At 41.7% G+C, this 21,611-nt stretch overlaps 1 protein-coding gene across 6 annotated transcripts in view; it reads left to right on the plus strand.

Moving 5' to 3' along the window:
- Positions 1-21,611, plus strand: part of CRIM1 (cysteine rich transmembrane BMP regulator 1) — a 305,273-nt gene that overhangs the window by 201,380 nt on the left and 82,282 nt on the right. For all 6 annotated transcript variants that reach the window (XM_074948988.1, XM_074948986.1, XM_074948983.1 and 3 more), the window contains one exon: positions 18,122-18,250. In XM_074948988.1, the coding sequence (XP_074805089.1) occupies positions 18,122-18,250 (129 nt within the window). The remainder of the gene's footprint in view (positions 1-18,121; positions 18,251-21,611) is intronic.

Below are 21,611 nucleotides of genomic sequence, written 5' to 3' on the forward strand. Positions count from 1 at the left end.
ACTAATGTGTAAAACCCACTTCTGAGCATGTTCCCCCACTGTTGCAGGGGATAGATCGTGTAGTGGCTTGTCCCACATAGATGGGCTGCTGTATACTAATTAGCCAGATATTCCTGTTGCTTTACTTAGGGTAGTTCCAAGTAGACTACATTATGTACTTTTTTGTCTTGAGGTTAAAAAGGCATGGATTACTGTGGTGAAATAGATGGGAAAAGGCAGGATGTACCACAAATGACTCCAGGGATTCCATACTGGTAAAGATTAGATGTATACCTCCCATAGACTGTGCACCTATCCCTAAACAGTTTTCCCCCATACAGGTCAACATTATTTCCATGTTACTCTTATTGAGGATAAGCCAATTAGCTCCCATGCATTTCCCTACATTGGTCAGACATTGGGAGAACGCAGAAAAATGCAGTGTCTGGATTAGAAGAAAAGAGGTGTTTGGTGTCATTGCTGACCAGAGTCTCATAGTCTCATATCCGATCTTGGTAACTACCTCTTAGAGAAGAAATAAAAGTACCGAAGAGAGCTCTCGCAGGCAAGTCACAAAACATCATGGTGGACGGTACTGAAGGCTGCTGTTAAAGTTAACAGAATCAGCAAGTACAGTTGACTTGTATCTGTCATCAAGAGATTGTCAACGTAGCTAATCTGCTCTCCATCCTTAAACCCATATATGAAACCAGGTATTTGAGTTCCAGAAAACTAAGTTGTTCCAGCATAAACTTACCAGTAACCTCCTTTCAGAATTGCAAATGAGAGACTGGTAATTGGAAAAGTTATTGTTACAAGAGAGGTTTTCATAAGCAGAACCTTCACCACTTCCTCTTTAAGTGTGCCTAGCACGCACCCTGCCTTCATAAAGGGAAACTTGAACAATTGTCATCAATAATGGGCTCCAGAAACCCAGCTGAAGTGCAGTTGGGTTCAGTTATTTTAGCATATCCAAGACTTCATTAGGTAAAAATGGGCACAATTCAATCGTGGAAGACTGGAAGAAGTTCTCTGTTGCTGTAAATTGATGCAGCCCTATTGAAGTCAATAATGCTGTGCCAGTTTACACTAGCAGAGAATTTGGCCCTGTGAATTTATTTGGCCCTGTACCAGTTCAGTTAACAGCTAGTTTGTCCTAAATCTCTCTTCTTCAAAGTGAATCGAGAGAATGCAAACACAATTCTGTAAGGTTTCAGAGTAGCAGCCGTGTTAGTCTGTGTCCGCAAAAAGAACAGGAGTACTTGTGGCACCTTGGAGACTAACAAATTTATTAGAGTCAAGTTAAGTTGGTTTTGCCTGACTGCCCCTTTGAGCTAATACCTGTTCCCAGCTCATCCGGGAGAATATTTGAACCACACACCCCAGAGCATAAGGTACCCAGGGCCAGTGAAACCTTTGTCCAATTTCAAGAAGAGTCAGGAAGATTGTGCTACTAAGGTGCAACCTTTCTTTAACTCTGAGATTCAGAATGCATTGTAGGGGAGAGTTCTGAATGCATGCATTATCAAGGTACCTGGAAGAACTATCTATGACACTGCAATAGAGAGAGATTTAGCTGGTAAAGAGCTTTTTCAATGATCTGTTTCATTCCTCTAGAACATTATATATTCATAGGTTTCTGCCAAATACCTACTAAATTACTCTCTAGTCTTTTGCCTTAACACATTCTAGTAATGATGATAGTGTGATCTGCCTTGTCAGAATATCCCATTATCTATTGAATTTGCCATTACAAATAGGCTTAATCAGATTTGATTTCAGTTGATAAAGATCAATATTTGTCAGTATCACCCCAGTCAAAAAATTTTGGAAACAAAACCCTATTTGTATTAAGCTAAATTTGAACAGGAAGCTGCATGTGTATTGGTGTAGCAGCTCAGGTACAAAATACTTTGATTATGACATGTTGGTCTGAAGGAAGATCTTTGTTTTCAATACCACAGAAGCAGGGGATAGCTTTTTTCGGGTGGTAACAATCAAAATAATGTTCTTTGGATAAATGATTAAAAGTAGTTATTTGGATACAAAATTATATTAAGTAATTAAAATTTGGCATCAAATCTGAAATAAATGATTTCTTTCAACCCCAATTAGAGCATACCTTGTAATATTTAGTGTACATATTTTCTTAGTTCTACCCTATTTATCTTTGTACATGCAGTGACTACCAAAAATAATCCCCAATAACCTCTTGTTTTTAATACCATGTAAAAACTTATAAACAGTTACTTGAAGTTGAATTAAAGGAGATAGTTAAATGATGAAAAATTATCATTAACTGTAAGGCTTGCTAATTCTGTATTAGGTATGTTGGCACCAGGAAGGAAATTCTGTTGCTTCGAACTTGGGACTGGTATTTTCCATGTAATGAACTCGGGCTAGGGGGGAGAGGTCTGGAATGCTAACTATGAGGATGGAAAACATTTAGTCACTCTTGGAATTATATGAATGTTTTTCCAGGAAGCTTAAGTAAACACACACTGTGCCGCTTAGAAGGCAGCATTTAAAGTTTTTTGGACAGCAGACAACATTCAAACAAGTATGTAGATCTAATGCAAGATTTTTAAGCAGCACACCCTTTGGGGCAAATCTGGGCTATTTGTCAGATTAGGTGCTACAACAAATTTGTATTTCAGACTACTATTCACTTTTGTGTATGAAGTATATTGCAATAACCTTGGTAATAAATACTAAAATAGATGGAGTTTTCATCTCTGTAGGTCTCTGCAGTGCTGGTTTTCTTAAAAAGTAAAATCCATTAGGCCTTCTACACTGGAGACCTAGATCACATTAGAAAGGTGCAGAAGGAAGAGTTATTTTGCTTTACCAAACACAGGGACATTCTACCTAACTCAGGCTAGAGGACTCTCTTCATAGCTACATTAAAGTATTTAATTCTATTTCTCCATTCCTTAATAGATACTTTCTGCCCTCAAAAATAGAATTTATTTTATATTTCATTACTTACATGTTTTAGGGGCCCGAAATTAAGCATAGATCTTTTTCTATTGAATTATGTCGCTGTACACGGTTAACACTTTCTCAAGGAATCCCAAGGACATATATCTGGATTCCTCATCAGTATAGGATTGTTCACCACATAATTCTTTGATTGTAAACATGTTAACTTCAAGGGCATGTTTTATTTTATATATGCATTACTGAGTGCAGTAATATCTTCCATTGATCTTCAGCTGATTGAAATTACTTCTCACAGTACAGCCTTAAAGTTTGTTTGTAAATTGTCAACCATTGTTAAAAATACTGGAAACAGAAATAAAGATAGTGATGAACTCATCAAGGGAATCAGTGTAAAATTGTTTTTCTAGTTCCATACTCTGACTACTATTTTGGTAAAAAATGGCAGCCTTTCCTTTATGAAAGATCTTATAAAGCCTCACTGTTAAAGATTATCTTTACAAAATATTGCTATATTGTACTGACAAAATCTGAGTTCGCAAATTAGTCATAACTTCCTTACTCCTAATTACTTTGCATTACAGTAACTCAGGCAATAGTCCATATTCACAGTACCTGATGCAACATTTCAGTTGTAGTAATATCATTTATTTCAGGTCTTGAAAACAGCAACAAACTGAAGTTACAAACCTTAAAAGAGGGTATGCACCTACCAAGTATAACCCAGGAAAGCATTCTGTGGTGTGTTTTCATCTGCTGCTATTTGGTCAGAGTGCACTACAGAACTTTTAGTGCATGCTAGCAGGGTCCAAATGGCCATAATAGTGCATGGCAGGCAGGTGTGCTATAGATTTAAACCCCAGTGTACCAGGTGCTAAATCAACATACTGACAAACCCTAAGGTTACATATTTACTTATTTACCATAAGGTTACAGATTTACTTAACATGTGAATATCTATAAATGAAATTATCAAGATAAGGCCTGTGATATGAAATTAGCAAGTCCTGAGGGTTTCTTCAATGTATTTTTCAATATATATGGTTTTTATAAAATAAAGAAATCTTGGCCCAGATGCTCCTTTCTGGTGTATGGTGTAAAAGGCAGCAAAGAAGGGCAAAGGGACTGGAAAACTGGTTGCTGCTTTGAGCCCATCCATAACAACTGTTTTTTTAATTTTGCACCATTTTTGACTTCTGTTTTTAAAAAAAAAAAAAAAAAAAATTTGTCAGTTGGAAGCCATCATTTGAATCAGAGCTAAGGTTTGAGTGTGCCACCATATTGGAGAAAGAAGGTGAACCACTAATTGGAAGCAGTTGCTTAGCTTGATTCAACATGTTCTCAAAGCCCTTGAGATTTTCATGAAGTTGAGTTGGAAGAGTGTTGCAGCCTCCTTTGCTAATAACAGGTGAAAGTGTGCATATGCTCTGTCATTCAGTAGTTATCCTTAAGGAAACTAAAGTAGTTATCTGTTCACATGGAACATCTGTTTAGAACTGTAAGCAATCAAAAGATTACAGGTAACCGCATAAGAAATATGTCTGTTGAATTACATAATTTGTTAGGAAAATTGTATAGTAGTTTATGCTGGAAGCCAAAAGAGGTGCTCTGTCAGTTGTAGATCTGTGGAACACTAACTTTGGCAAGATTTTTCCTTCCCTTGCCTCAGACTATCAGAGCAGCCAGGTGAAACAATAAACCTCAGAGAGATTTATAGCTGGGGGGGGGGGCAAGGGAGACTACTATATGTGTTGGGTGAGAGAAGCAATCAATAGGGCTTGCCAGCAGCAACATATAAATGATCAGAAATCGCAGTCATTTGCCACAGATTTCACTTCCCTGAGTGGACAAAAGTTTTGCTTCTCTTTCTTGAAACTTCCCTAAATTGTATCTAATGAACTTTTGGTGCATCCAGGGCCGGTGTAACCACTAGGTGAACTAGGCGGCTGCCTAGGGCGCCAAAAAGCAGTGCCCAAAAGTATTTTTGCTTCATCCAAAACGGGATGGGGCACAGTTCGGTCCTTTCCCCAAGCCACCTTCCCCTGTACCCGGGTGACCCTCGCTCTCTGTCTCTTCCACACACTACGTTGGGCAGCTCTGTCCCATTCTGTGTGCAGGTTGCATTATGGCAACTCAGCTGGGCATGCACGGAGGGTTCATCTTTGTTCCTTTCTCCTGCCTGGGGCAAATAAATCAGAGGGCTTGTGAATCACCCCCATCGGAAACTTCCAGCCTCTCTCTGCCGGGGAGAGGTCCGCAGCAAGTCGTGGCTGCTTGCACTTTATCACAAGCCCGTGCCTTGGACCCGAGGCAGGGCACATCTTCTCACAGGCGAGTGGGACTGGCTCTCCAGCGACCTGCCTCGGTTGCATTTCCCAGGCACTTCCCTTGTCTCTGGGGAGGGAGCGAGGGAGCAAACTGCTGGAGAGGAGGAGGAGGGAAGGAAACACAGCGATGGAGGGAAGGCAGGAGAGGACGCAGGGGACAGGGAACGCGGGGTCAGAGGGGACAGGTGCAGAGCCCAAGGCTGACCCTCCAGGGTGTGCCTCTGTCCCACCCCTCCGCCTTCCTTCCCTCTGGCGCTCTACTTCTCTCCATTCTGGCGGCGCTTCTGTGTCTCCCCCCACCCACACCCCCCACCTTCTGGAGCTCCCCAACGTGCGGGGAAGAGCCTCTCCAAAGCAAGCGAGCTGCTGAGGTCCCTGCGCCTCGCCGCAGGCTTCCCCTCTCTCCACCAGGGTGCTCCATCCAATTCCACTTTGCATCCAGCTCGGCCTCGCTGCAGCTGCAATCTTCCTGGGAGAGAGAGGTGTGTGTGTGAGAGAGATTGCCTGCCTGCCTGGGCTCCTCACCATGATGACACTTGAATTTGGTGATTTATGTGTCATCAACAGCACAAGGACTAACCACCACTGCCTCTCCCCGCGACCCCTCTCCCGCTTCACCTCCCGGCTCCCTGGCGGAGCAAAGTTCTCCGGAGAGGCTGCGCTGCGCGGTTCTGAGCACTCCCTTTGCTACTGCAGCTCTCCGGGGCGCAAGGTGGAAGTTTCGCCGAGGGCGCAAAATATCCTTGCACCGGCCCTGGGTGCATCTTCATTCTGGTAGTATATGCAGCATTGTAATAATGGATATGATTACACTGGCTCCCTCTTCTTTTGGTGAGGATTCGTTGACCAGTCTACATTACAGTTATTAACAGTTAAGAGCACTTGAGGGTGAAAGGGTATGGCTTTGCATTTTATCATCAGCCTTTGAGGATATCTTCTATGCTTTATAAGTAAGATTAACTGAAGAACTGCATAAACAGTTGTCCAGAGTAGTGGAAAGAAGGTGAGACATTTAGTGAATTGTTTGTTTTGAACAACGTATCTGTTAGGAATGGCTATTAATAGAACTATTATGTGCTTTTCAGAGGGTAAACAATCATCAATAAGCTTTGTTTTTTCTTTGTTACCCTCACTTGATTTCTGTGTTGCCCCTGCACTGTGTGTATGTAAACTCCCAGGCCCTAAAAACATCTTCTTTTCGTTTTGTTTTCATAATGAGAAGTGGGTGTTTCAGTCTCACTCAAATTTTGCTGAAAGCAGTCTTTCATTTTCATCTGAACCCACTCTGTCTTTCTGCTGTATTTGTTTCCCAGACCTCATGTTTCAGCAGGGTACACAATTATACCTGGATAGAAAAGTTATTCTGTTGTATGATTGATTTATTTTTTGCATTTAATTTCCTTGTTTGCATTTAAGTAGGAAAAATCTGCCTCTTTGATAATGTTATCATGTAATCGGCCAATGTAGGCTATGAGGCTCATATCTATCTTAGGCAAATGGATTAATTTCATAGGTTTGCTGCTGCTGTTTGATAAGAGACAGTTTTCTGGGCAGGGCAGCAGCACTTTGGTATTTTATTAAAAGTATCTTTCCCTCGGGGGAAAAAATGAAAATTTAGGTTTTTTCTGCATTGGTGGTTTGCCCTTGTTACAGCTATTTGTTAGCTATCGGTGTGGTTGCACTGTTGCAAACCCCTAGTGTAGCCAAGCCTATAGACAAGAAAAGCCAATATAAGATGTGATTTGCACCGTTGCATCCCACCCTGATTTCAAGCTGCGTTGAGCTGTATCAGCACAGATCATGGCTTAGAGAGTTTGACTGTGTACGTTAGGGTTCTACATTGGTGCCTTTACCTTGGTGGTTGACCATCCATGGCTGAAATCTCCATTGTAGACAAGGCCTAAGACTGTGTAGAACTTGCAGAAAAACTTGCAAAGTGACCTTAAAAAAATAAAATTGCAAATTCTTGACTTTCTTGTATCCACTCTTATTTTCTGTTGTGAATTTTGCTGTGTGGTTCAAGAAAAATATTTACACCATCCTTCAGCCTGGGAGAAGCAGCCACTGTCTTGATGAGCAGGGAGATTCTGTAGTGATTTCACATGAGGGTGGGGGATGGAGAAGGACTTAGTTAGGTGCTGCATAAATCTTAGGACATACCTACTGAGTGTTCTCAAAGACTTTTTTCCAATTATTTTATTTTTATTTTTTGCAAACTTACTCTAACCAAAAAAAAATCCTTCATGAAAGGGTAGCCAGATGCCTGGTTTGGAGCTTTTTTTCCTAAACTCTTTCAGTTACTGTACAAAAAGTGACCTGTTTTTTTAAAGTGAAGAATGTATGAATGTCAGTCTCCCATAAATCAAAAATGGATTAACAGATTTTTCTCATATTTAAAAAAAAAAAAAAGCTGCTGAGATGAAGCATGGAAAGTTTTAGCCTCCGAGGAGAATTTTTTCAGACAGTTATGAGCATGTGAAAACAAGAGGATATGGTGGATGTAACCTTAACTAGAGCATTTCATGGCAGTGAAACCTATATTATGAGGAATCCTTTTCACCCTAGCCACTCCCTCTTTTTCCTTTCTGTCCCCCCTTTTTCATTGCTTCTATCTACCATTTAGTTCCACTTCTAAAATATACAGACTACACAGTTTTCCCATCCATTGTTCATCTGTGCGCTCTATCTTTCTTCTGCAGTTTCTACCAAGTGCAGCAGTGAAAGGCTAACCCAGATCATATGACCTTCTGTGCTTTTTCAAGCTTAACTACTGTTTGCCTATTCAAATAGCCAGAAGACTGGCAGCAGCAGAGCTGGCTTTATTTGTTGAGTCTTGTCTAGTGAAGTGAAAAGGGCTGATACTTTTTTCTAGCTGCATTTTTGTGGGGGGAGTGGGGAATGAAATTATTTCTTTTGTCCTCTGTTTGCAGCTCATTGAGAATCAGGCATGCATATAAAATTACTGTATCTCAGGGCTTACCTTTTTGGACGGGAGGGGGGAAAAACAGATTTGTAAGCTTGTCTGGAAATATTTGGGATGCTTAGGGCAGGCACAAAAGTGGGAGATAATAGAATAATAAAACACAACAAATGAAGGATTAGCAGAAGTCGTTTTAACTAGTGTAGCAGTAGTTTTGTTGTGTCATGTGTAAGAAATAACATGCTACTGAATGTTTCAGAGTGGCAGTGGTAATTTTTCAAAAGTATGTACCAGTTTACAACAGAATCAGAAAGCAAACCTATTGTAACTTTCAAGGGCTACAAAATACAAAGTATAGAATTGATTTTTCATAGATTTTACTTTATATGTAGGTGTAATTTAAGTGTTTTAGGGATGAATTCAAAAGGAGGGCATGAAATCCTCCCCTGCCCACAGTCCATTCTTTTATGTCTGCGTGGTGCAGGTGATACAAAAGTTTCCATGATAATTTTCAGTGAATTCCTACTTTCAGTTGTATTGATTAGTTGTGGCATTTATAAAGGTCTGAAACAATAGATGTTCTTCTAGCACAACACACTCACTTTAATATTTGTTTTCTGTTCCATAAATGAGCATTTCACTCATAAGAAAAATAAATACAAAACTAAATGGTATGTGTAAAGGATCAAATTGAGAACAGTAGTGTGTGGCAACTAACTTTATCCTGCACCATTCGAGTTAAGACAAAGTTCTGTGTAAATGAGATATTCTGTTGTTTAAATAGCATTACCCTCTTGTCAGCCACTCTTTCTAAAATTTCCAGTATTCCCTAAAATGGGTGACCACTGTGTGGCCCTATAACACTTCTAATCTACTCCTAACCCAGTATTCTAAACCACAGTAGAAATGTTCTCAGACAGCTCTCTGTGCAAGACCCATTACACAGTGTAGCAGCTTCATTTATTTGCTTTTGTTGTGCTATGAGTTTATACAAAGGCAGGAGATGAACCCAGCACAAAGCATAAACAACATTCTTTTGGCACAAAATGAAATATTGTCAAGAACAACAATGGATGGACAACATTAAGGCTTTAAATAAATACTCGTTAATTTACAAGAACATTATTAGATTACTGTATTTATAAATACCCTTAAAAGATGGAAAATTCATAAATTAAGATCCTTCAATCAGTCTTTAACTCTTGCATGAGATCAACAAATGAGTTTACAATATCCTTCAGTCACTTGACAGAGATTGTAGCTTCTGAGAGATCACCAGCTAAATTTACAGATTTCTTCATACACCTAGCTGAGATTATCTTGCATTAATTCTGCAGCAAACAGTCTATTTCAGGCACTTTATACAGATTGTACCTACCACAGAAGCCTTCTCAAAACTTCCAACTAGTATAAGCATGGTGAATAGAAGTCTGTGGTCCATAGGTGCCGACTCTGTGGGTGCTCTGGGGCTGGAGCACCCACAGGGAAAAATTGGTGGGTGCTCTGCAGCCACCGGCAGCTCCCCAGCCCCAGCTCACCTCTGCCTCCTCCCCTGAGTGCACCGCTGCGTCCTGCTTCTCTCACCACCACCACCACCCCCCATGCTTGTGCCACGAAACTTCGCACGGCAAGCGCTGGGAGAAAGGTGGGGAGGAGAGGGAATGTGGCACACTCGGGGAAGAGGCGGGGCCGGGGCCAGGATTTGGTAGGGGTGTGCTGTGGTCTAGAAAATAGGACATTAGATTGGGAATGAGGAGAGTGGAGTTCAGTTCCTCACCCTGTTGTTGACCTGCTGCATGTGGTCTTAAGTCACTCCATGACTCTCTGCTTTGGTTTCCTCTTCCAGTCTTGTCTGCCTGGTCAATTTGGATTATGAACTGTTTGGGTCGAGAAATTTCCCTTACTGTGTGTTTGCACATCCCCTAGCCCAATGATACCCCCATTCTCAATTAGTGCCCCTAGAGCTAATACAATAATAATAATGACAATACTTGAGTAATTTCAGTGAATGCTAGCTATTTTTCTCACTGAATTTACAAGATGTGCCAGCAAAGCTTGAAAATTTCTAGGATGATAGCTACTGGTTTCACAGAAATTGCAAGCTGTAGCAGTTTCACCATTCATGCTTGTAATTTTTATGAACTGTAGCTATAAGTTTCATAGAATTCACAGGCTTTGCTAGGTGTGTTAGTAAAGTTGATAAATTCCATTAACCTTAGTTATTTTTGCTATTGGATTTACAAGTGTCACTGACTCTTCAGAGTTTTTTTGCATGGATTCAAAGATAGAAGTTACAAGAAGAACTGTCAGCATAGGTGAACATAAGAACATGATAGCATTGTCTGAAATGCTTCCAGTTCCACGGGCAGGGCCAGTTAGACAGGCAGAACTGCAGGGTCTCAATGCGTGAGATGATAGGGAGGAGGGGTTTACATTTATTAGCAACTGGGGAAACTTTTGGGAAAGAGGGAACCTATACAGGAAAGATGGGCTCCACCTAAATCAAAATGGAACCAGATTTCTGGTATTTTAAATTAGGCCGTAGAGCAGTTTTTATACTAAGGGCTGGGGGAAAGCCACAGGTGTGGAGGAGCACATGGTTCGGAGAAAGACATCCCTTAGGGGAGGATCTGTTAACAGGGATTCTGTGTCCTAGTAAGGAGGAGAGGATGGAAGACGATAAAATATCAGTAGGATCTGATGAGATACAGTCAAATGAAAGTGTCCCATTCAATTACATCATGTAATGGCAGACAGCTAAAAAGTGGCAAGTTTTTAAAGTACTTGTATACAAATGCAAGAAGTCTAAATAATAAGATGGGTTCATTAGAGTGCCTCATTTTAAATTAGGATATTGGTATAATAGGCATCACAGAAACTTGGTGCAATGAGGATAATTAATGGGACACAGTAATACCAGGGTACAAAATATATTGGAAGGACAGAACAGGTTGTGCTGATTTGGGAGTGGCACTATATGTGAAAGAAAGCGTAGAATCAAATGAAGTAAAAATCTTAAATGAACCAAACTGTACCATAGAATCTCTATGGATAGTAATTCCATGCTCAAATAATATGAATATAGTAGTAGGGATATGTTACCAATCATCTGACCAGGATGGTTATAATGATTGCAAAATGCTCAGGGAGATTAGAGAGGCTATAAAAATAAAAAGCTCAATAATAATGGGAGATTTCAACTATCTGCATATTGACTGGGTACATGTCACCTCAGGATGGGATGCAGAGAGAAAGTTTCTTGACATCTTAAATGACTGCTTCTTGGAGCAGCTAGTCCTGGAACCCACAAGAGGAGAGGCAATTCTTGATTTAGTCCTAAGTGGAGCACAGTATCTGGTCCAAGAGATGAATATAGCTGGACTTCTTGGTAACAGTGACCATAATATAATTAAATTTAACATCCCTGTGGCAGGGAAAACACCACAGCAGCCCAACATGGTCGTATTTACTTTCACAAAGGGAACTACACAAAAATAAGGAAGTTAGTTAAACAGAAATTAAAAGGACCACTCAAAGACTATAAGGCCATTGCGGAGAAACTAAATTAATTCTTTGCGTCGGTCTTCACGGCTGAGGATGTGAGGGAGATTCACAAACCTGAGCCATTCTTTTTAATATCTGAGGAAATATCTGAGGAACTGTTCCAGATTGAGGTGTCTTTAGAGAAGGTTTTGGAACAAACTGATAAATTAAACAGTAGTAAGTCACCAGGACTACCCAAGAGTTCTAAAGGAGCTCAAATGTGAAATTGCAGAACTACTAACTGTGATTTGTAACCTATCATTTAAATCCGCTTCTGTACCAAATGACTGGAGGATAGCTAATGTGAAGAAAAAGGACACTAAACTTTCTAAACTACTACAGGCTACAAGGGGCCACAGCAATGGTCCCCTCAACCCACCCAGCAATATTGTTAACCTATCCAACTATACTCTCAGCCCAGCAGAAGCAGCTGTCCTATCTCGGGGTCTCTCCTTCTGCCCCTCCACCCCCTCGAACATGATACAGTTCTGTGGTGACCTAGAATCCTATTTTCGACGTCTCCGACTCAAGGAATATTTCCAAGATACCTCTGAACAACATAATGATCCACAGAGGCCTGCCTACCAACATTACAAAAAGAAGGATTCTAGGTGGACTCCTCCTGAAGGTTGAAACAGCAGACTGGACTTCTACATAGAGTGCTTCCGCCGACGTGCACGGGCTGAAATTGTGGAAAAGCAGCATCACTTGCCCCATAACCTCAGCCGTGCAGAACACAATGCCATCCACAGCCTCAGAAACAACTCTGACATCATAATCAAAAAGGCTGACAAAGGAGGTGCTGTTGTCATCATGAATAGGTCGGAATATGAACAAGAGGCTGCTCGGCAGCTCTCCAACACCACTTTCTACAAGCCATTACCCTCTGATCCCACTGAGAGTTACCAAAAGCATCTACAGCATTTGCTCAAGAAACTTCCTGAAAAAGCGCAAGATCAAATCCGCACAGACACACCCCTGGAACCCTGACCTGGGATATTCTATCTACTACCCAAGATCCATAAACCTGGAAATCCTGGACGCCCCATCATCTCAGGCATTGGCACCCTGACAGCAGGATTGTCCGGCTATGTAGACTCACTCCTCAGGCCCTACGCTACCAGCACTCCCAGCTACCTTCGAGACACCACTGACTTCCTGAGGAAACTACAATCCATTGGTGATCTTCCTGATAACACCATCCTGGCCACTATGGATGTAGAAGCCCTCTACACCAACATTCCACACAAAGATGGACTACAAGCCATCAAGAACACTATCCCCGATAATGTCACGGCTAACCTGGTGGCTGAACTTTTGTGACTTTGTCCTTACCCATAACTATTTTACATTTGGGGACAATGTATACCTTCAGATCAGCGGCACTGCTATGGGTACCCGCATGGCCCCACAGTATGCCAACATTCTTATGGCTGATTTAGAACAACGCTTCCTCAGCTCTCGTCCCCTAATGCCCCTACTTTACTTGCGCTATATTGATGACATCTTCATCATCTGGACCCATGGAAAAGAAGCCCTTGAGGAATTCCACCATGATTTCAACAATTTCCATCCCACCATCAACCTCAGCCTGGTCCAGTCCACACATGAGATCCACTTCCTGGACACTACAGTGCTAATAAACGATGGTCACATCAACACCACCCTATACCGGAAACCTACTGACCGCTATTCCTACCTACATGCCTCCAGCTTTCACCCTGACCACACCACACGATCCATCGTCTACAGCCAAGCTCTGCGATACAACCGCATTTGCTCCAACCCCTCAGACAGAGACAAACACCTACAAGATCTCTATCAAGCATTCTTACAACTACAATACCCACCTGCGGAAGTGAAGAAACAGATGGATAGAGCCAGAAGAGTTCCCAGAAATCACCTACTACAGGACAGGCCTAACAAAGAAAATAACAGAACGCCACTAGCCGTCACCTTCAGCCCCCAACTAAAACCCCTCCAACGCATTATTAAGGATCTACAACCTATCCTGAAGGATGACCCAACACTCTCACAAATCTTGGGAGAAAGGCCAGTCCTTGCCTACAGACAGCCCCCCAACCTGAAGCGAATACTCACCAACAACCACATACCACACAACAGAACCACTAACCCAGGAACCTATCCTTGCAACAAAGCCCGTTGCCAACTGTGCCCACATATCTATTCAGGGAACACCATCACAGGGCCTAACAACATCAGCCACACTATCAGAGGCTCGTTCACCTGCACATCCACCAATGTGATATATGCCATCATGTGCCAGCAATGCCCCTCTGCCATGTACATTGGTCAAACTGGACAGTCTCTACGTAAAAGAATAAATGGACACAAATCAGATGTTAAGAATTATAACATTCATAAACCAGTCAGAGAACACTTCAATCTCTCTGGTCACGCAATCACAGACATGAGGGTCGCTATCTTAAAGCAAAAAAACTTCAAATCCAGACTCCAGCGAGAAACTGCTGAATTGGAATTCATTTGCAAATTGGATACTATTAATTTGGGCTTGAATAGAGACTGGGAGTGGCTAAGTCATTATGCAAGGTAGCCTATCTCCCCTTGTTTTTTTCCTACAACCCCCCCCCCCCCCCAAGACGTTCTGGTTAAACTTGGATTATTGCTGTGCACATTGTAAGATGAGCTATTGCCAGCAGGAGAGTGAGTTTGTGTGTGTGGTTTTTGGAGGGGGGGTGTGTGTGGGGGGGGGGGTGAGAAAACCTGGATTAGTGCTGGAAATGACCCACCTTGATTATCATGCGCATTATAAAGAGAGGTTTCAAAGAGGGATGGGCTATTACCAGCAGGAGAGTGAGTTTGTATGTGTGTCTGTGTGTGTGTGTGGGGGGGGGGGAAGAGTGAGAAAACCTTGATTTGTGCTGGAAATGGCCTTCCTTGATGATCACTTGATGATCACTTTAGATAAGCTGTTAGCAGCAGGACAGTGGGGTGGGAGGAAGTTTTGTTTCATGGTCTCTGTGTGTATATAATGTCTTCTGCAGTTTCCACGATATGCTATGCATCCGATGAAGTGAGCTGTAGCTCACGAAAGCTCATGCTCAAATAAACTGGTTAGTCTCTAAGGTGCCACAAGTACTCCTTTTCTTCTTTCTTTTTACAATTTTTTAAAAGGGTTCCAGAGGTGGTTCCAACAATTACAGGCTGATAAGCCTGACTTCGGTACTGGGCAAATTGGTTGAAACTATAGTAAAGAACAGAATTCTCAGACACATAGATGAACATAATTTGTTGGGGAAGCGTCAACATGTTTTTTGTAAATGGTGAAGCATGATTTCCCATCTGTTAGAATTCTTTGAGAGGGGTCAACAAACATGTGGACAAGGGGGATCCAGTGGATATAGTGTACTTAGATTTTCAGGAAGATTTTGACAAGGTCCCTCACCAAAGGCGTCTTAAGCAAAGAACTGTCATGGGATAAAAGGGAAGGTCCTCTCATGGATTGGTAACTGGTTAAAAGATAGGAAACAAAGGATAGGCATAAATGGTCAGTTTTCAGAATGAAGAGAGGTAAATAGTGGTGTCCCCCAGGGGTCTGTAATCAACGTATTCATAAATGATCTGGAAAAGGGATAAACAGTGAGGTGGCAAAATTTGCAGATGATACAAAACCACTCAGATAGTTAAGTCCAAAGCAGACTATGAAGAGCTACAAAGGGATCTTATAAAACTGGGTGACTGAAATTCATCTGCCATTTTGTTGCTCAGTGTTGATAAATGGAAAGTAGTGTACATTGGAAAACATAATCCCAATATATACATATAAAATGATAGGATCTAAATGAACTGTTACCACTCGAGAGAGATCTTGGCGTCATTATGGATAGTTCTCTGAAAATATCCACTCAATGTGCAGCGGCAGTCAAAAAAGCTAACTGAATGTTGGGAATCATTAAGAAAGGGATAGATAATAAGACAGAAAGTATCATATTGCCTCTATATAAATCCATGGTACACCCACATCTTGAATATTGCATGCAGATGCAGTTGCCTTCATCTCAAAAAAGATGCATTGGAATTGGAAAAGGGTCAGAAAAAGGCAACAAAAATTATTAGGGGCATGGGATAGCTTCTGTGTGAGGAGAGATTAATAAGATTAGGACTTTTCACCTTGGAAAAGAGACGGCTAAGGGGGGATATGATAGAGGTCTATAAAATCATGACTGGTATAGAGAAAGTAAATAAGGAAGTGTTATTTACTCCTTCTCATAACACACAAACTACGGGTTACCAAATGAAATTAATAGGCAGCAGGTTTAAAGCAAACAAAAGGAAGTATTTCTTCACAAAATGCACAGTCAACCTATGGAACTCCTTGCCAGAGGATGTTGTGAAAGCCAAGACTATAACAAGGTTCAAAAAAGATCTAGATAAATTAATGGAGGATAGGTCCATCCTGTTAGCCAGGATGGGTAGGGTTGGTGTTCCTTGCCTCCCAGAAGCTGGGAATGGGCGACAGGATGAATCACTTGGTTACCTGTTCCGTTCATTCCCTCTGGGGCACCTGGCATTGGCCACTGCTGGAAGACAGGAAACTGGGCTAGATTATCTTTGGTCTGACCCAGTGTGGCTGTTCTTAAGCTCTTAATTTAAGAGGTCCACAGACACTCAAGAGTATGCTTACACTGCATCTGGGAGTGAGGCCTCCCAGCCTGAGTAGACAGGCTTGTGCTATCAGGGCTTGAGCTCGTGGATTAAAAAGAGCTGAGTGGATGTTGCCATTCAAATGCAGACTTGGGCTAGCCACCTGAGGTCAAGCCTACTGGATAAGGTTGGCTTGATCTTGGGTAGCTATCGCGAGCCACTGGAGCCACAACGTCCATACAGTTTTTTTCGCGCACTAGCTTGAGCCCTGTGAGCACGAGTATGTCTTCCCAAGCTGGGAGGGACAGTTCTGGAAAGCAGAATGGGAGGATAGAAGTAAATGCTTCTATTTTACACATTTTAAACCAAATGAGCCAGAACACTAGTAGTTTTTGAGCTGTTTGTTTTTGAGAGACTGGTGATATTTCTGGGTTTTCCTTTCCACTTTCACTTTGTTTTAATTTCAACTTGCTTAGATTTTTATATGCTGTTTCATCTGCTGAGATGAAACTGCAGTTTAATTTAAGGCCCCATTCCTACAAAGAGTGACTCTCATGGCTCACTTTATGCACTGTGAGTAGTTCCCTTGAATTCACTGGGCTACATATGATGCAAAAAGTTAAACATATTCATAGGTCTTTTCAGGCTCGAGGTCTAATTCTGTAGTTAAAGTTGCTAAGTGGTTTTGATGCAATCTTCTAATGGACACTGGAGGGAGAGTAAAAGATGGCAAACTTTTGCCTATGATTTCATTGGAACTGCTGCTTGAAATAAGGGTTTACAGGATCAAGACTGGTTTAATAATTGGTGGTTTTTATATATATAATCAGTATTTCTAGTTTAAACTTGGGATACAAATACTTTACTACTATCTGGGCTGTTGTGAAAACTATTAAATATTTTAAAATGCAATCGAAATACTAAGTATTGCTAAAAGATTAAAAAAAAGTTCTGGAGTGGCTGGTTGCAATCCCATTATTACTGTTGTTATTTTTCACTTCAGACAGGGATTTTCAACCTCTTTGTTCTGTATGAAAAATGCAGCATATCTTTCCCAAAAATACAACATTTTATCCTCTGAGTACAGAATGAATTTTCTGAGAATGTACAAGTACTGTAGATCCATTCATTTGAATCAGATCCCCACCCCCGTATTATCTTAACAAAAGAGTGTCCCTATATAGTTTAAATTTACTGAAATTTTGTGCATTGGCTATATTTGAAAAAAATAGGAATAAGTCATTTTTTGTTATTCTTCATAACTGAAAGTTTCGCCTTCAGCAAGAGCTGAAGAATAATCTCCGTCAGACTTCCCCAATCCACACATCTTTGTCTGTGCCCTGTAGTGACATCATAAGGGAGGGAGGAAAAAACTCTAATGGTTCTGGAAAAATCAGTTTAGTGTGATCTGGGACTAGGAACACTAAAAAGTGCCTTAATCGTAATCATTATGTTTCTATGTGGTTTGTCACAGGGCAGACTTAAGGTTCTTTATGTTCCCTAACTGTGCGTTTCCATACCTTTAACACGTTGATATTAAATTTAAAAGAAACCCGAATTCTGAATTTCATGGGTTTATAAAGCTTGTTTTTTTGTGCTAATTGCAACATTCCTGTAATATATTTACCTTAAATCGTTGATATGTACTCTCAGCCGTAGCAATCTTGAAGAAGTTTTTGCCTGATAATATGATAAAGCTTTCTATTTTAAAAATATTGCAAGAAGGGAGTGGTTATTTCTAACCAATTATACTTACTTGTATTTATTTCTTTTTCTTATTTATTAGAACCAACATACATCACAATAGGTCCACCCACATGTGAGATTTTGGTGAACTGCACATTGACTGAGAAAGACTGTATGTACAGTTTCAGACTGGACCAAAACGGTTGCCGCATTTGTCAGTGCAAAACTAGTGAGTACAGAAATCATTGTGGTTCATACTGTTTTTTGTCAAGATGTGGTAAAATCCTTTGTTTATTTGAATGTTGAGTAAAATCTTGGAAGTTTGAAATGGAAATCAGTACACAGGTACATTACAATAATTCACTGTTTTAGGATTGATCATTTCCTTTGATAATTATTTTGTTTGTAAAAATACAATTGAAGCATTTGTTTGGAGAAAAAACATTAAGTATTACATGGGCTTAACTAACAGCTAAGGAAAAAAGGTAGGTAAGGTTTTGGGCTGCTCCTTGAAAATATCCCCTTGGGAATTCTCTTAGAACTTTGATATTTCATTTTTTCTCTACTTTAAAAAAAAATGGGTTAACTTTGATAGAAATAAAAGTGTTTATTCAGGTGTGTAATCTTTATAATTTTTTGCTCTTTGAAAAAAATCATTATAAATGCAGTGTTCATATTTTCTTGGGTTTAGTATTTGGATGCCTACCACTTCATATTTATATCACAGATTCTCATCTGGCATGTGACTTTTACAAGAAAGATATAACTATGTGTCTTGGGAGCACTGTCCATATGTCAGTCATGTTAGCATCCTCATAGGGAAACAGCAGAACTTGATTCTCGGTACACATTTCATTGAGAGTTTGTAGCATACAACTGAAAAATAAAATTTGAATCACTCCACAGGGGACGTACTATTTAAACCTCTGCACGCACAAGGAGAGAGAGTTTGCAGGGTAGCTGTCAGTCTACCTTAGGAGCTCTGCCAAGGAGAGAAACTTTAAGCCAGTGATGGACAAACTTTTTGGCCAGAGGGGCACATCAGGGAATAGAAATTGTATGGTGGCCAATGAATGCTCACAAAATTGGGGTTGGGGTGTGAGAGGGGGTGAGGGCTCTGATGTGGGGCTGGGGATGAAGAGTTTGGGGTGTAAGAGGGTGCTCTAAGCTGGGACTGAGGGGATCAGAGCACGGGAGGGGGCTCAGGGCTGGGGCAGGGATGCAGAAAGGGGTGCAGGTTCTGACTGGTGGTGCAGGCTCTGGGGTGGGGCTGGGGATGAGAGATTTGGGGTGCAGGAGGGTGCTCTGTGCTGCGATTGAGGGGTTTGGAGAGCAGGAGGGGGAGCAGAGCTGGGGCAGGGGGTTGGGGCATGGGGAGAGGCTCAGGGGTGCAGGCTCTGACCAGCGCTTACGTCAAGCGGCTCCCAGACGCAGTGGCATGTCCCTTCTCAAGCTCCTACACGGAGGCACGGCCAGGTGACTCTGCACGCTGCCCCATCCGCAGGCACCGCCCCTGCAGCTGCCATTGGAGTGTCGGAGGAGGCCATTGGCGCACCTAGGAGCCAGAGCGGGGCCATGCTGCGGCTTCCGGAAGCCACGTGGAGCGGCCCCCAACCCAGTACCCTGGCAGGAGCGCCAGAACAGGGCCAAGCCACATGGTGTGGCTCCCAACCTGGTGCCCCGGCTGGAGCAGGGCAAGCCCCAGACCCTGCTCCTCAGCGGGAGCTTGCAGGCTGGCTTAAAACAGCTCGCGGGCTGGATCTGGCCTGCGGGCTGTAGTTTGCCCACCCCTGCTTTAAGCTCTATTGGTGTCATCACTGGAATCCTGACAGTGGAGACTGTCAGAGATGTTCTGAATTAGTGCATCACTCTGGTCCCCTGCCCCTGTTTCCATTCTAACTGACTCCACTCACCTTCTAGGCTGAGCTGGATGATTTCAGGTGCCCCAGCAGATCAAGGATTATGAGGGACTTGTGCTCTTGGACGTCCTGCAACTTCCAGGTGGAATTTTCCACCACAAGGATAGAGGTGTACTTGTAGACTGGGTTTTGCGAGCAGAAGCCAAAAGAACCAGTGGGCTGATTGAAGCCCAAGGAGGTTATTTAGAGGAGTTTGTTTATTTCTCTGGTGGTGGTAGAGTGTAAGAGATTCTAACAAAGAATAATATGTAAAGTAAACAATAATAGTGGTAGCTCTGTTTACTTTTTTTTTTTTGAGAACCAGTTGTATTAACAATAAAGAAAAGCTCCCATTGACTTCAACAGCAGCAAGGGTGGATTGCATATCTATTTCCTGCCTTTTGAAATCTGGACAGAAGTTTCCCTTTGCTTCTTAAAGCAGAACAAATCACTTGCCTCTGCCAAATCTTGCATTGGCTGGTGCAGTGAGAAGAAGCAGAAACACTCCTGGAGTAGCTCCCTAGGGAGACCTTTTGCTCAAAACAGGAGCAAATGTGCACCTTGCATAGTGCTTGCTGAGTGCAGCAGCTATGGGTTCGAGTCTGAAAGCTCTTTCTAAACAGCAGACCATGCCTCTTTGAGACTTTGGAGTACAAGTCAGCACATTTTTGACTTCTATCATCCCCATACTACGTGCATGGGAAAGAATAGGGGTCCCTAAGTCCACATCTACACTTACAAGCGTAAAGCGGCACAGCTATACCGATCAACTGTCCCGCTGTAAGATCACTCGTATAGCCACTCTATGCCGACGGGAGAAAGCTCTCCTGTCGACATAATAAAACTATTTACTTGAGCAGTGGTAGGAATGTCGGTGGGAGAGCATCTCCTGCTGACATAGCGCTGTGTACATGAGTGCTTATGCTGGCGAAACTTCTGTCAGTGGTTTTTTCACACTCATGAGCAACCAAAGTTTTGCCGAAGTATGGGATAGTGTAGACGTGGCCTAAGTCCTCCCCACTACTTCTTGCACAGTAGTGCAGTAGAACATAGGATTTTACCTCTAATGAAGTATAAAGAAAATGTTGCTAAAGGTCAACCAAATGCTCTAGCGTTTTTTACCTTTTGAAATCAAATCTGTGTTCTGAATTAGAGAACTGTTGCCAGTTTTGAAGCCCGGTGATGCATGCAGAATATTCAAGTATGTCATGCAATCCTGTCACTGCTAGAATGCTTCTGGGAGATTGCATTGTGGCAGGCTGAGAATTGAGACCTGCTTTCCTTGCAAATGACATGAAGCTCAGTTCCCACTCATGAAAGCAGAGAAGAGCTGTGCTGCGGTATTTATATTATACTATAGATTTTAGTTGCTCTTAAAACCAAAGTGTGAAGTCTAGTATTCTGAAATAAGAAGTGTTGCTGTATAACTTACTGGCAGGGCTTTTTTGATCAGACAAAAATCAACTCATTTATGTAGATATATCTCTGGTACTGTTTTAGTGTATTTTCCCTGGGTAAAAGAAAAAAATGATTCCACCACAGAAGTTAAATAATAAGAAAATGTATACACTAGTATGTTTGTAGCTATACACACACGAAAAAAACGAGTGTGGAAAAAATGTGGCTGTTCAGCACTTCTGCAAATTAGGCCCCAGGTTGAGCACCCAGCGAATAAAGCAACGTATAATTAGT

The sequence above is a fragment of the Natator depressus genome, chromosome 3, assembly GCF_965152275.1.
Source record: "Natator depressus isolate rNatDep1 chromosome 3, rNatDep2.hap1, whole genome shotgun sequence".
NCBI lineage: Eukaryota > Metazoa > Chordata > Testudines > Cheloniidae > Natator > Natator depressus.